This window comes from Struthio camelus, unplaced genomic scaffold (assembly GCF_040807025.1).
Source record: "Struthio camelus isolate bStrCam1 unplaced genomic scaffold, bStrCam1.hap1 HAP1_SCAFFOLD_87, whole genome shotgun sequence".
Lineage (NCBI taxonomy): Eukaryota > Metazoa > Chordata > Aves > Struthioniformes > Struthionidae > Struthio > Struthio camelus.
Window position 1 is genome coordinate 251,336 of NW_027182724.1, and position 14,543 is coordinate 265,878.

Sequence of the window (14,543 nt, forward strand, 5' to 3'; positions counted from 1 at the left end):
CCTTCATGCCCTGAAGGGGGGGGGTCCTGGTTTTGGGGGGGGTCCCTGGGGGTCCTTCAGGCCCTGAAGGGGGGGGTGCTGTTTTTGGGGGGGTTCTCTGGTTTTTGGGGGGGTCCTGGGGGTCTATCAGGCCCCAAAGGGGGGGTCCTGGTTTTGGGGGGGGTCCTAGGGGTCCTTCAGGCCCCAAAGGGGGGGTCCTGGTTTTGGGGGGGTCCTGGGGGTCTATCAGGCCCCAAAGAGGGGCGGTCCTGGTTTTGGGGGGGGTCCTGGGGGTCCTTCTGGCCCCAAAGGGGCGGTCCTGGTTTTGGGGGGGGCTCTGGTTTTGGGGGGGGGTCCCTAGAGATGAATCAGGCTCCGGGGGGGGGTGGGCTGTTGATTTTGGGGGGGGGGGTGGATCCTGAGTTTTGGGGGAGGGTGAACCAGGCCCTAAGTGGGGGGAGGCGTGATTTTAGGAGGGGGGGGCCCTGAATTTGGGGGCGGGGGGCGGGGCTTTTTTAAGGGGGGGGATCCTGAATTTGGGGGCGGGGGCGGGGCTTGTTTTTTTTTTTGGGGGGGGGGTCCTTGCAGGCGAATCAGTCTGCGGGGGGCGGGGCGTGATTTTGGGGGGATTCCTGGGGTTTTGGGGGGGGGGAATCCCCGGGGGCGGGGCCGTGACGCGCCGTCACGTGCTGGGGCTGTGGTGGTGGTGGGGGGGGGGTCGGTCACGTGGGAGGGCGCGTGACGCGCTCCGCAGGGAGAGGGGCGGGGCCGGGCGGCCTGGTTCCCGCCCCCCCTCCCCGCGCATGCGCGCGCCGGCGAGCGGAGGGGGGGGCGGGGGAAAGGAGAGGGGGGCGGAGCCGCGCGTGCGCGCGCGCGCGCCCCGGAAGCGGAAGCGCCGCCATCGCCCGCCGCCGCCGGCGCTTCCGGGTGCGCGCGGGGGCCCGAGCGGAGCGGAGCCAAGATGCCGGCGTTGCTGGAGCGGCCGAAGCTCTCGTCGGCCATGGCGCGGGCCCTGCACCGGCACGTCATGGTGGAGCGCGAGCGCAAGCGGCAGGGTGAGCGACGGCTCCCCCCTCCCCCCCGACCCCCGGGGCTGTCCCCATGGCAACGACCACCCGGGGCTGTCCCCATGGCAACGAGGACCCCTCCCCCGGGGCTGTCCCCATGGCAACGACCACCCGGGGCTGTCCCCATGGCAACGAGGACCCCTCCCCCGGGGGCTGTCCCCATGGCAACGACCACCCGGGGCTGTCCCCATGGCAACGAGCAACCCCCCTCCCCACCCGGGGCTGTCCCCATGGCAACGACCACCCGGGGCTGTCCCCATGGGCTGTCCCCATGGCAACGAGCAACCCCCCCCCCCCCGGGGCTGTCCCCATGGGCTGTCCCCATGGCAACGACCACCCGGGGCTGTCCCCATGGCAACGAGCAACCCCCCTCCCCACCCGGGGCTGTCCCCATGGCAACGACCACCCGGGGCTGTCCCCATGGCAACGAGCAACCTCCCCCCCCACCCGGGGCTGTCCCCATGGCAACGACCACCCGGGGCTGTCCCCATGGCAACGAGCAATCCCCCCCCCCGACCCGGGGCTGTCATCATGGCAACGACCACCCGGGGCTGTCCCCATGGCAACGAGGACCCCTTCCCCGGGGCTGTCCCCATGGCAACGGCACCCCTCACCCAGGCCATGCCCATGGCAACGAGCGCCCCTCCCCAGGGCCATCCCTATGGCAACGAACCCCCCTCCCCCAGGCTGTCCCTATGGCAACGAACCCCCCCTCCGGGCTGTCCCCATGGTAACGAACCCCCTTCCACACTGGGGCTGTCCCCATGGCAACAACAACCCCCCCCCCCGGGCTGTCCCTATGGCAATGACCCCCCTTCCCGGGGCTGTCTCCATGGCAACGAGCCCCCCAGACCCATCCCCATAGCAACAGCCCCCTGGATCTATCCCCTCAGCGACCACCCCATAGCAACCCTCCCCACGACCGTCCCCATGGCAACGTGCTGCCCCCCCCTACAGACCGTTCCCGTGGCAACGACCACCCACCCGCACAAGAGAAAGGGAATCGTCCCTATGGCAACAAGCGGGGGGGGGGGCTGCTGCCTCCATCTCCATAGCGACAGCCGCCAAGCGCCGTCCCCACGGCAACGACGAGCTGTGGGGACCCTCCTGGCGGTGGGGGGAGGGGAGAAGGCATCGGTTTCCGTAGCAACAACCCCCCTCCCGGTGCCCCCTGACACCCACTGCCCCCGGCGCCCTCTGACCCCCCCCCGGCTCCCTCTGATCCCCCCGCGATGCCCTCTGACCCCCCGGCGCCCTCTGACCCCCCGGCGCCCTCTGACCCTGTGTTGCTCTCTGACCCTGTGTTGCCCTCTGACCCCCCCCCGTTGCCCTCTGACCCCCCCGGCACCCTCTGACCCTGTGTTGCCCTCTGACCCCCCCCGCGACGTCCTCTGACCCCCCCCGTTGCCCTCTGACCCCCCCGTTGCCCTCTGACCCCCCCGTTGCCCTCTGACCCCCCCGTTGCCCTCTGACCCTGTGTTGCCCTCTGACCCCCGCGTTGCCCTCTGACCCCCCCACGACGCCCTCTGACCCCCCCCGCGCCCTCTGACCCTGTGTTGCCCTCCGACCCCCCCCCGTTGCCCTCCGACCCCCCCGTTGCCCTCCGACCCCCCCGGCACCCTCTGACTCTGTGTTGCCCTCCGACCCCCCCCGGCGCCCTCCGACCCCCCTGGCGCCCTCCGACCCCCCCGCACCCTCCGACCCCCCCGCACCCTCCGACCCCCCCCGTTGCCCTCTGACCCCCCCGCGCCCTCTGCCCCCCCGCGCAGAGGAGGAGGAGGTGGACAAGATGATGGAGCAGAAGCTGCGGGAGGAGCAGGAGCGGCGCCGCAAGAAGGAGATGGAGGAGCGCATGTCCCTGGAGGAGACCAAGGAGCAGGTCGCGGACCCCCCCCCCGGACCCCCCCTCCACCCCGGGGGCACCGCCACCCCCTCGGGGACCCAACCGCTGCCTTGCCCCCCCCCCCCCCGCCCCGGGGCACCCTCGCCTTGGGGACGACCCCCCACAGTGATCCCGGCTCAGGGCCGCCCCCCCCCAATGACCCCCTAAGACCCCCCCCCAGCTCAGAGACTCCTCTGGGCCCCCCCCATGGCTCAGAGCCACCCCCCCAGGGACCCCCCCCATGGCTCACAGACCCCTTTGGGACCCCCCCATGACTCAGGGCCCCCCCAATGACCCCCTAGGACCCCCCCATGGCTCACAGACCCCTTTGGGCCCCCCCCATGACTCAGGGCCCCCTCCCCAATGACCCCCTAAGACCCCCCCCAGCTCAGAGACCCCTCTGGGCCCCCCCATGACTCAGGACCCCCCCCAATGACCCCCTAGGACCCCCGTATGGCTCACAGACCCCTCTGGGCCCCCCCCCAATGACCCCCTAGGACCCCCCCATGGCTCACAGACCCCTCTGGGACCCCCCATGACTCAGAGGCCCCCCCCCCCAGCTCAGAGACCCCTTTGGGCCCCCCCCATGACTCAGGGGCCCCTCCCCAATGACCCCCTAAGACCCCCCCCAGCTCAGAGACCCCTTTGGGCCCCCCCCCATGACTCAGGGCCCCCCCAATGACCCCCTAGGACCCCTGTATGGCTCACAGACCCCTCTGGGCCCCCCCCAATGACCCCCTAGGACCCCCCCATGGCTCACAGACCCCTCTGGGACCCCCCCATGACTCAGAGGCCCCCCCCAGCTCAGAGACCCCTTTGGGCCCCCCCCATGACTCAGGGCCCCCCCCCAATGACCCCCTAAGACCCCCCCCAGCTCAGAGACCCCTTTGGGCCCCCCCCATGACTCAGGGCCCCCCCCCAATGACCCCCTAGGACCCCCCTATGGCTCACAGACCCCTCTGGCCCCCCCCCAATGACCCCCTAGGAACCCCCCCCAGCTCAGAGACCCCTCTGGGCCCCCCCCATGACTCAGGGCCCCCCCCAATGACCCCCTAAGACCCTCCCCAAATTGCTCAGAGACCCCTCTGGGACCACCCCCCCCCCCAAAACTCAACCCCCCCCCACAGCCACCCCCATCTTGCAGACCCCCCCCCCCCCAAGCCTGGCGCCACCCCTTCCCCTCGAGCCTCAGGGCCACCCCTGAGCTCGCTCCCGGCACCCCCAACTCAGCAGACCCCCCCCCCTTTTCCCGAGGGTGGTGGGGGGGGGGGGGTTGGACCATCCGCAGGCTCCCCCCCCCGGCTCACCCTGGCCCCCCCCCCCGGCCCAGATCCTGAAGCTGCAGGAGAAGCTCTCGGCGCTGCAGGAGGAGAAGCACCAGCTCTTCCTGCAGCTCAAGAAGGTGCTGCACGAGGAGGAGAAGCGGCGGCGCAAGGAGCAGAGGTGGGGGGCGGCCGCGTACCGGGGGGGGGGGGACGCAGCGGGGGGCCGGCGGCGCCGTGGGGCTCACCCCACGCGCGCCCCCCCCCCCTTCTTTCTCGCCCCCACCCTGGCAGCGACATGACCACGCTGACGGCCGCCGCGTACCAGCAGGGCATGGCCGTGCACGCCGGGACCCACATCCTCAACATGCAGGGTGCGCCGGGGCTGGGGGGGGCGTGGGGCAGCACACGGGGTGGCTGGGTGGTGGTGGGGGGGTGTGGGGCAGCGTGGGGGGGGCGTGGGGCAGGGTACGGGGGTGGCTGGGTGGTGGGGGGGGTGTGGGGCAGCGTGGGGGGGGCGTGGGGCAGGGTACGGGGGTGGCTGGGTGGTGGGGGGGGGCATGGGGGGGCCGTGGGGCAGGGTACGGGGGTGGCTGGGTGGTGTGGGGTGGCCGTGGGGCTGCTGTGGGGCAGCGTGGGGGGCGTGGGGCAGCACACGGGGTGGCTGGGTGGTGTGGGGGGGGCATGGGGCAGTGTGGGGGGGCGTGGGGTAGGGTAGGGGGTGGCAGGGTGGTGTGTGGGGGGGTGTGGGGCAGCGTGGGGGGCCGTGGGGCAGGGTAGGGGGTGGCTGGGTGGTGTGGGGGGGGCATGGGGGGGCCGTGGGGCAGGGTAGGGGGTGGCTGGGTGGTGTGGGGCGGCCGTGGGGCTGCTGTGGGGCAGCGTGGGGGGCGTGGGGCAGCACACGGGGTGGCTGGGTGGTGTGGGGGGGGCGTGGGGCAGCGAGGGGGGCGTGGGGCAGGGTAGGGGGTGGCTGGGTGGTGTGGGGGGGGTGTGGGGCAGCGTGGGGGGCCGTGGGGCAGGGTAGGGGGTGGCTGGGTGGTGTGGGGCGGCCGTGGGGCTGCTGTGGGGCAGCGTGGGGGGGCAGGGGCCAGGGCACGGAGTGGCAGGGTGGTGTGGGGTGGCCGTGGGGCAGCGCAGGGGGTGGCTGGGTGCTGTGGGGCAGCGTGGGGTGGCGTGGGGCAGCACAGGGGGTGGCTGGGTGGTGGTGGGGGGCCGTGGGGCAGGGTAGGGGGTGGCAGGGTAGTGTGGGGCGGCCGTGGGGCTGCTGTGGGGCAGCGTGGGGGGGGCGGGGGCCAGGACATGGAGTGGCAGGGTGGTGTGGGGTGGCCGTGGGGCAGTGTGGGGGGGCGTGGGGCAGCACAGAGGGTGGCAGGGTGGTGTGGGGCGGCCGTGGGGCAGGATAGGGGGTGGCAGGGTGGTGTGGGGTGGCCGTGGGGCAGGGCAGGGGGTGGCTGGGTGCTGTGGGGTGGCCGTGGGGCAGCGTGGGGGGGTGTGGGGCAGCGCAGGGTGGTGGGGGGCGGCCGTGGGGCAGCGTGAGGGGCCGTGGGGCAGCGCAGGGTGGTGGGGGGCGGCCGTGGGGCGGCCGTGGGGCAGCGACACCCTCCCCACAGGCAGCCCCGGGGGGCACAGCCGCCCCGGGACCCTCATGGCGGCCGACCGAGCCAAGCAGATGTTCGGGCCCCCCGTCATCACCGTGAGTGGGGCTGGGGGGGAGCTGTGGGGCTGGGGGGGCCTGTGGGGCAGAGCCGGGTACGTGTGGGGCTCATAGAGCAGCCCCCAATTGCGGTTCCCTATGGGGCCGCCCCACACGTACATGCTGGTCCGTGGGGTAGTGCCGCATATAGTTGCGTATCTGTGGGGCCGCCCCACGCGTGTTTCTATGTCTTTGGGGTGCCCCACACCCATGATCCGGTGTCCGTGGGGCCGCCCCACACATGCACGTCTGTCTGTGGGGCCGCCCCAGATGTGCGTGTCTGTCCATGGGGCTGCCCCATATGCATTCCTGTGTCCGTGGGGCTGCCCCACACGTGCGTGCGTGTCCGTGGGGCCGCCTCACTCGCGTTCCCGTGTCCACGGGGCCGCCCCACACGCGCGTGCTTCTCCATGGGGCTGCCCCACATGCGCGTGTCTGTCCGTGGGGCCGCCCTGCACCCATTCCCGTATCCGTGGGGCCTCCCCACACGTACGTGCCTGTCCGTGGGGCCGCCCCACTCGTGTTCCCGTGTCTGTGGGGCCACCCCGTATGCCTTCCGATGTCTGTGGGGCCACCCCACACGCGCGTGTCTGTCTGTGGGGCTGCCCCATATGCGTTCCTGCCTCCGTGGGGCCGCCCCACACGTGTGTGTCTGTCCGTGGACCCACCCACTCGTGTCCCCGTGCCAGTGGGGCTGCCCCACTCGTGCCCCCGTGCCCGTGGGGCTGCCCCACACGCACCTGTCTGTCCGTGGGGCTGCCCCGTATGCGCCCCCGTGTCCACGGGGCCGCCCCACACGCGCCTGCTTTCCCGTGGGGCCGCCCCACTCGTGTCCGTGGGGCCGCCCCACGCGCGCCTTGCCGTGTCCGTGCCCCCCCCCCCCCAGACGCGGCACTTCGCGGCGCAGCCGGCCTTCGCCCCCGGCTCGGCCGAGCACGGCCAGTTCCAGGGGGGCCAGGGGGGCCCCAGCCCCTTCGCCGTGGGGCAGAGCCAGCACAGCTTCCCCCGGGCCAGGCCGTGCCCGTCAGCTACGCCGGCTCGCAGCAGATCCGCGGTGAGTGGGGCCGCCGTGGGGCTGGGGGGTCGCCGTGGGGCTTAGGGGGGGTTTGCCGTGGGGCTGGAGACGTTTGCCGTGGGGCTGGGGGGCGGTCGCCGTGGGGCTGAGGGGGGTCGCCGTGGGGCTAGGGAGTGTGCTGTGGGGCTGGGGGGTGTCACTGGGGGGTTCGGGATGTCGCCATGGGGCTGGGGGAGGTCACCGTGGGGCTGAGGGGGGTCGCCGTGGGGCTAGGGAGTGTGCTGTGGGGCTGGGGGGTGTCACTGGGGGGTTCGGGATGTCGCCATGGGGCTGGGGGAGGTCACCGTGGGGCTGAGGGGGGTCACCGTGGGGCTGGGCAGACACTATGGGGCTGGGGGGGGTTGCCGTGGGGCTAGCAGCATCGCCGTGGGGCTGGGGGAGGTTGACTTGGGGCTGGGCAGACACGGCGGTGTGGGGTGCCGTGGGGCGGTGTGGGGTGCTGTAGGGCGGTGTGGGGCAGTGTGGGGAGGCTGGGGGCGGCCGTGGGGCGGTGTGGGGTGCTGTAGGGCAGTGTGGGGCAGTGTGGGGAGGCGGAAGTGGGCCGTCGGGTGGTGTGCGGTGCTGTAGGGCGGTGTGGGGCAGCTGTGGGGCAGGGTGGGGAGGCCAGGGTTGGCCGTGGGGTGGCGTGGGGCAGCCGTGGGGTGCTGTAGGGCGGTGTGGGGCAGCCGTGGGGCAGTGTGGGTGACGGGGGTCGGCCGTGGGGCGGTGTGGGGCGATGTGGGGTGGGGGGGGGCAGCCGTGGGGCAGTGTGGCTGACGGGGGTTGGCCGTGGGGCAGTGTGGGGTGCCCTGGGGCAGTTGTGGGGTGCCGTGGGGCGGCCGTGGGGCAGTGTGGGGTGCCGCGGGGCGGTGTGGGGCACCTGTGGGGTGCCGTGGGGCGGTGTGGGGTGCTGTGGGGCAGCCGTGGGGCAGCCGTGGGGCAGTGTGGGGTGCCCTGGGGCAGCTGTGGGGTGGTGTGGGGTGCCCTGAGGTGGTGTGGGGCAGCTGTGGGGTGGGGTGCCGTGGGGCGGTGTGGGGCAGCCGTGGAGCAGTGTGGGGTGCCCTGGGGCAGCTGTGGGGCGGTGTGGGGTGCCGTGGGGCGGTGTGGGGCAGCTATGGGGTGGCGTGGGGTACCATGGGGCGGCCGTGGGGCGGCGTAGGGTGCCCTGGGCAGCTGTGGGGTGGGGTGGGGTGCTGTGGGGCGGTGTGGGGTGCCCTGGGGCAGCTGTGGGGCGGTGTGGGGTGCCGTGGGGCGGTGTGGGGCGGCGTGGGGTGCCGTGGGGCAGTTGTGGGGTGCCGTGGGGCGGTGTGGGGTGCCCTGGGGCAGCTGTGGGGCGGTGTGGGGTGCCGTGGGGCAGTGTGGGGTGCCCTGGGGCAGCTATGGGGCGGCCGTGGGGTGCCGTGGGGCGGTGTGGGGCAGCTATGGGGCGGCGTGGGGCGGCCGTGGGGTGCCGTGGGGCGGTGTGGGGCGGCCGTGGGGCAGTATGGGGTGCCCTGGGGCAGCTATGGGGCGGCGTGGGGTGCCGTGGGGCAGCTATGGGGCGGCCGTGGGGTGCCGTGGGGCAGCCGTGGGGTGCCGTGGGGCGCTGACGCGGCCCCCCCAGGCCCCTCGGCCTTCCCGGCCCTGCCCTACCTCTCGCAGCAGCAGCCGGGCTACAGCCTGCACGGCCACTTCCCCCCGGCCCAGCCAGGTGAGACCCCGCCCACCGCGGGGGCGTGGCCAGCGGGAGCCCCGCCCACCGCGGGGGCGTGGCCAGCGGGAGCCCCAACCCCCCTGCCGGGAGAGAGAGGGAGGGAGGGGGAGGCCCGCCCACTCACACACACTGGGGGGTGGAGCTTCGGGGAGACCCCGCCCACCGCGGGGCGGGGCCATCTGGAGCCCTGCCCACCCCACCGGGAAAGGGAGGGGGGCTGCTCACCTCGGGGAGGCCCGCCCACTCACACACCGGGGGGTGGAGCTTCGGGGAGACCCCGCCCACCCTGCCGGGAAAGGGAGGGGGAGGCCCACCCACTCACGGGGGGGTGGAGCTTCGGGGAGACCCTGCCCACCGCGGGGGCGTGGCCAGCGCGAGCCCCGCCCACCCCACTGGGAAAGAGGGGGGGCTGCTCACCTCGGGGAGGCCCGCCCACTCACACACCGGGGGGGTGGAGCTTCGGGGAGACCCCGCCCACCCGAGGGTGGGGCCCCCAGGGCGCAGCTCCCTGCCCCACAGCTTGGGGGGGCGGAGCCACGGGGATCCCTCTGCCCCGCCCCACGTGCCCCCCTCGCCGTATATCTGCTCCTGCCCCACACGTGTTGCGCACCCCCCCCCACAGCCCTACACGTGGCCCAGCCCCTGCCCCATAGCCACACCCCCTCCTGCCCCACATGTGTGGGGCAGCACAGGGGTGTGGGGGGGAACCCTACGCATGTGGGGCAGGACGGGGGGCAGGCTCAGCCCCACACGTGTGGGGCTCATCGCTCTCCAGCTCCTCCACGTGTGGGGCTGACCTACCCCATCCTGCCCCACACATGTGGGGCTGACCCGCCCCCATGCCGCCCTACACGTGTGGGGCTGATCCCTGATCCCACTCCCTCCACGTGTGGGGCGGGCCCTCTCCCCCCACCCCACACGTGTGGGTCTCACCCCCCCATCCCACCCCCCACGTGTGGGTCTGACTCCTCCCACTCCCCCTCCACGTGTGGGGCAGACCCTCACCACCCCCCGCCCCACACGTGTGGGTCTGACCCCCCCCCACTCCCCCTCCACGTGTGGGCAGACCCTGACCCCACCCCCCCACGTGTGGGGCAGACCCTCACCCCCCACCCCACACGTGTGAGTCTGACCCCCCACCCCCCTCCACGTGTGGGGCAGACCCTCACCCCCCCACCTCGCCCCACACGTGTGGGTCTCACCCCCAACCCCCCCCTCCACGTGTGGGGCAGACCCTCACCCCCCCCACACGTGTGGGTCTGACCCCCCCGGCCCCCCTCCACGTGTGGGGCAGACCCTGACCCCCCCCCCACACGTGTGGGTCTGACCCCCCACCCCCCCTCCACGTGTGGGGCAGACCCTCACCCCCCCGCCCCACACGTGTGGGTCTGACCCCCCCCCACCCTCCACGTGTGGGGCAGACCCTCACCCCCCCCGCCCCACCCGTGTGGGTCTGACCCCCCCACCCCCCCTCCACGTGTGGGGCAGACCCTCACCCCCCCCCGCCCCACGTGTCTGACCCCCCCCACCTCACCCCACACGTGTGGGGCAGACCCTCACCCCCCCCCGCCCCACGTGTCTGACCCCCCCCACCTCACTCCACACGTGTGGGGCAGACCCTCACCCCCCCCACCCCACCCGTGTGGGTCTGACCCCCCATCCCACCCATGTGGGTCTGACCCCCCACCCCCCTCCACGTGTGGGGCAGACCCTCACCGCCCCCCCGCCCCACCCGTGTGGGTCTGACCCCCCCACCCCCCCTCCACGTGTGGGGCAGACCCTCACCGCCCCCCCGCCCCACCCGTGTGGGTCTGACCCCCCCGGCCCCCCTCCACGTGTGGGGCAGACCCTCACCGCCCCCCCCCGCCCCACACGTGTGGGTCTGACCCCCCCGGTCCCCCTCCACGTGTGGGGCAGACCCTCACCGCCCCCCCCGCCCCACACGTGTGGGTCTGACCCCCCCGGTCCCCCTCCACGTGTGGGTCTGACCCCCCACCCCCCCTCCACGTGTGGGGCAGACCCTCACCCCCCCGCCCCACCCGTGTGGGTCTGACCCCCCCGGCCCCCCTCCACGTGTGGGGCAGACCCTCACCCCCCCCGCCCCACACGTGTGGGTCTGACCCCCCCGGCAGGCTTCATCCCGCCCAGCAGCACCATCCCGCTGCAGAAGCAGCTGGAACACGCCAACCAGCAGTCCGGCTTCAGCGACTCGGTGAGCGGCCGCCGGGGGGGGGGGGGGGTCACGCGTGTGCCACGCGTGTGCGCCGCCTGCCCCCCGGCGAGGGGGGGGGTCGGCAGCCCCCCCACCCCCTGACCTCCCGCTTCCCCCCCCCCCCAAAGTCGAGCCTGCGCCCCATGCACCCCCAGGCGCTGCACCCCAGCCCGGCCCTGCTGCCCGCCCCCCAGCTGCCGGTGCCCATGCAGAGCGCCGCCAAGGTGAGCGCCGCCCCCCCCCCCCCCAAAAACACGCGTGGCACACGCGTGTCCTCACGCTCTCACCCCCCCAAAACAGTCCGGCTTGGCCTACAGCCACCCGGCCCGACCCGCTTCGCCCGGCAGCTTCCCCCACGGCGCCGCCCCGCAGCAGCCCCACGCGGTGAGTGAGCCCCCCCCCAAAACCGCCGCACACGCGTGTGCGTGCCGCCGCACACGCGTGTGCTCACGCCTGCTTTTGCCCCCCCCGCCGCCGCAGTCGGGCTTCGCTGCCGGCACCCCGCCGGCCGCCCGCCACCCCTTCCTGCCCCACGGCCAGGGCCAGCGCTTCTACCACAAGTGAGGGCCGCCGGCGCCGCGCACACGCCTCGCACACGCCTCGCACACGCCTCCGTCATATTAAACTCGTTCTCTTTTTAATTGAGGCTGATTAACAAATGGTTTTTTTGGGGGGGGGGGGAAGGGAGCAGGGCCCCGGGGGCTGCCCGCCCCCACCGGCTGCGGGGGGGGGGGGGAAGGGGGAGGGGCTATGGGGAGGGGCTGGCTCCGCCCCCCCTTTGCACGGGGGGGGGGGGGCCGCCCCGGCGCCGAGGGGGAGGCCGTGGGGCAGCCGTGGGGCTGGCAGGGGGCCCCCTCCTCCTCCTCTTCCCCCCCCTCACCCCACTGCTGCCCCCCCCCCCGTTCCCCCCCACCCCGGGGGCTGTAGTGTTGCCGGGGTGGGGGGGGGGTTGGGGGGGGGGGCGCCCCGCCGGCCCCCGCGCTGCGTCCGCCGGCCTGCAACGACAACGGCGCCGTGGGTCGGGCCGGCCCCACGGCGAGGTCGGGGCGGGGGGGGCGGCTGTCTGCCCCACGGCGTCCTCCTGCGCCCCCCCCGTCGCCGCCACCGCGAGCGTCTTCGTCCTGCCCCATAGCGCCCTCCTCCCGCCCCATAGCACCCTCCTCCCGCCCCATAGCGCCCTCCTCCCTGCCCCATAGCACCCTCCTCCTGCCCCATAGCGCCCTCCTCCTGCCCCAGAGCGCCCTCCCGCCCCATAGCGCCCTCCTCCCGCCCCATAGCACCCTCCTCCTGCCCCATAGCGCCCTCCTCCTGCCCCAGAGCGCCCTCCCGCCCCATAGCGCCCTCCTCCCGCCCCATTGCACCCTCCTCCTGCCCCATAGCGCCTTCCTCCTGCCCCATAGCGCCTTCCTCCCGCCCCATAGCACCCTCCTCCCGCCCCATAGCGCCTTCCTCCTGCCCCATAGCACCCTCCTCCCGCCCCATAGCGCCTTCCTCCCGCCCCATTGCACCCTCCTCCTGCCCCATAGCGCCTTCCTCCTGCCCCATAGCGCCTTCCTCCCGCCCCATAGCACCCTCCTCCCGCCCCATAGCGCCTTCCTCCTGCCCCATAGCGCCTTCCTCCCGCCCCATAGCGCCTTCCTCCCGCCCCATAGCACCCTCCTCCTGCCCCATAGCGCCTTCCTCCTGCCCCATAGCGCCTTCCTCCCGCCCCATAGCACCCTCCTCCCGCCCCATAGCGCCTTCCTCCTGCCCCATAGCGCCTTCCTCCCGCCCCATAGCGCCTTCCTCCGCCCCATTGCACCCTCCTCCCGCCCCATAGCGCCTTCCTCCTGCCCCATTGCACCCTCCTCCTGCCCCATAGCGCCTCCTCCCTGCCCCATTGCACCCTCCTCCTGCCCCATAGCGCCCTCCTCCTGCCCCATAGCGCCTTCCTCCCGCCCCATAGCACCCTCCTCCCGCCCCATAGCGCCTTCCTCCTGCCCCATAGCGCCTTCCTCCCGCCCCATAGCGCCCTCCTCCCGCCCCATAGCGCCTTCCTCCCGCCCAGAGCACCCTCCTCCTGCCCCATAGCACCCTCCTCCTGCCCCATAGCGCCTTCCCTCCCGCCCCATAGCGCCCTCCTCCGCCCCATAGCGCCCTCCTCCCGCCCCATAGTGCCTTCCTCCTGCCCCATAGTGCCTTCCTCCCGCCCCATAGCGCCTTCCTCCCGCCCCATAGCACCCTCCTCCTGCCCCATAGTGCCTTCCTCCTGCCCCATAGCGCCCTTCCTCCCACCCCCATAGCACCCTCCTGCCCATAGCACCTTCTTCCCGCCCACCCCCATAGCGCCTTCCTCCTGCCCCATAGCACCCTCTTTCCCCCACCCCCCATAGCACCCTCTGCCCCATAGCAACCCTGCCTGCCACCCCATAGCATCCTTGCACCCCATAGCACGCTCGCACCCCATAGCACGCTCCTGCCCCATAGCACCCTTCCTGCCACCCCCATAGCATCCTCCCCCCATAGTGCCCTTCCTTCCACCCCATAGCATCCTCCTCCCACCCCATAGCGCCCTCCTCCCGCCCCACAGCACCCCTTCCTCAGTCTCTAGTGTCCCCCCGCCCCATAGCGCCCTCCTCCCGCCCCACAGCCTCTTGCGCTGCCCCTTGGTGCCTTCTCCTTTGCCCCACGGCGTGTCCCCGCGCCCCACGGCGTCTCCCCCCGCCCCACGGCGTGTCCCCCCCGCCCCACGGCGTCTCCCCCCGCCCCACGGCGTCTCCCCCCTGCCCCACGGCGTGTCCCCCCCACCCCACGGTGTCTCCCCGCGCCCCACGGCGTGTCCCCCCTGCCCCACGGCGTCTCCCCGCTGCCCCACGGCGTCTCCCCCCGCCCCACGGCGTGTCCCCCTGCCCCACGGCGTCTCCCCGCTGCCCCACGGCGTCTCCCCGCGCCCCACGGCGTGCCCCCCCCCCACCCCAGAGCAACCCCTCAATGGAGCCCAGCCCCACGGCGCGGCCCCTCCCCAGCCCCACGGCAGCCCCCAGCCCCACGGCGCGGCCCCCCCCCCCCCAGCCCCACGGCGCCGCCCCCTCACCTGCGTCCCCTTTACTTCGCCATGGCCTTGATGGCGACAGCAGCTTCCTCGGTCATTGCGGACAGCACGGTGATCTGGGGGGCGCGGGGTGAGGGGCGCCGCCTGCCCCACGGCTGCCCCCCGGCTGCCCCCCGGCCCCCTGCCCGCCCCCATTGCTGCTCCTCCTCCGCCCCCCCCCCCGGTGATGGCTGCCCCCCAGCTGAGCCCCCCCCGACCCCCCCAGCCCCTCAGTGCCCCCTTCCCCAGCCCCCAGCTCCTCAGCACCCCCTTCCCCAGCCCCACATCTGCCCCCCACCCCCTTGCCCAGCCCCATGGCTGCCCCCCAGCCCCTCAACACCCCCTTGCCCAGCCCCACGGCTGCCCCACAGCCCTTCCCCAGCCCCACAGCCCCCCCCAGCCCCTCAGCACCCCCTTGCCCAGCCCCACGGCTGCCCCCAGCCCCTTGCCCAGCCCCACAGCTGCCCCACAGCCCCTTCCCCAGCCCCACGACCCCCCCCAGCCCCTTCCCCAGCCCCACGACCCCCTCCAGCCCCTCAACACCCCTTCCCAGCCCCACGGCCCCTCCAGGGTGCTCCTTCAAAAAAAAAAAAAGCTAAAAAGCACCCCCTTCCCCAGCTCCTCAGCACCC

General features: G+C 73.9%; 1 protein-coding gene across 1 annotated transcript; it reads left to right on the forward strand.

Annotated features, from left to right (window-relative positions):
* Positions 1-874: 874 nt before the first annotated feature.
* On the forward strand, positions 875-11,481 carry GPS2 (G protein pathway suppressor 2). Its single transcript, XM_068929512.1, is given in 12 exon segments — positions 875-1,034; positions 2,816-2,925; positions 4,259-4,371; positions 4,485-4,564; positions 5,801-5,883; positions 6,770-6,884; positions 6,887-6,937; positions 8,541-8,627; positions 10,763-10,842; positions 10,971-11,066; positions 11,143-11,226; positions 11,323-11,481. Coding segments are annotated over 12 exon segments (1,077 nt in total). The 5' UTR covers positions 875-940; the 3' UTR covers positions 11,407-11,481.
* The last annotated feature ends 3,062 nt before the right edge of the window (positions 11,482-14,543 follow it).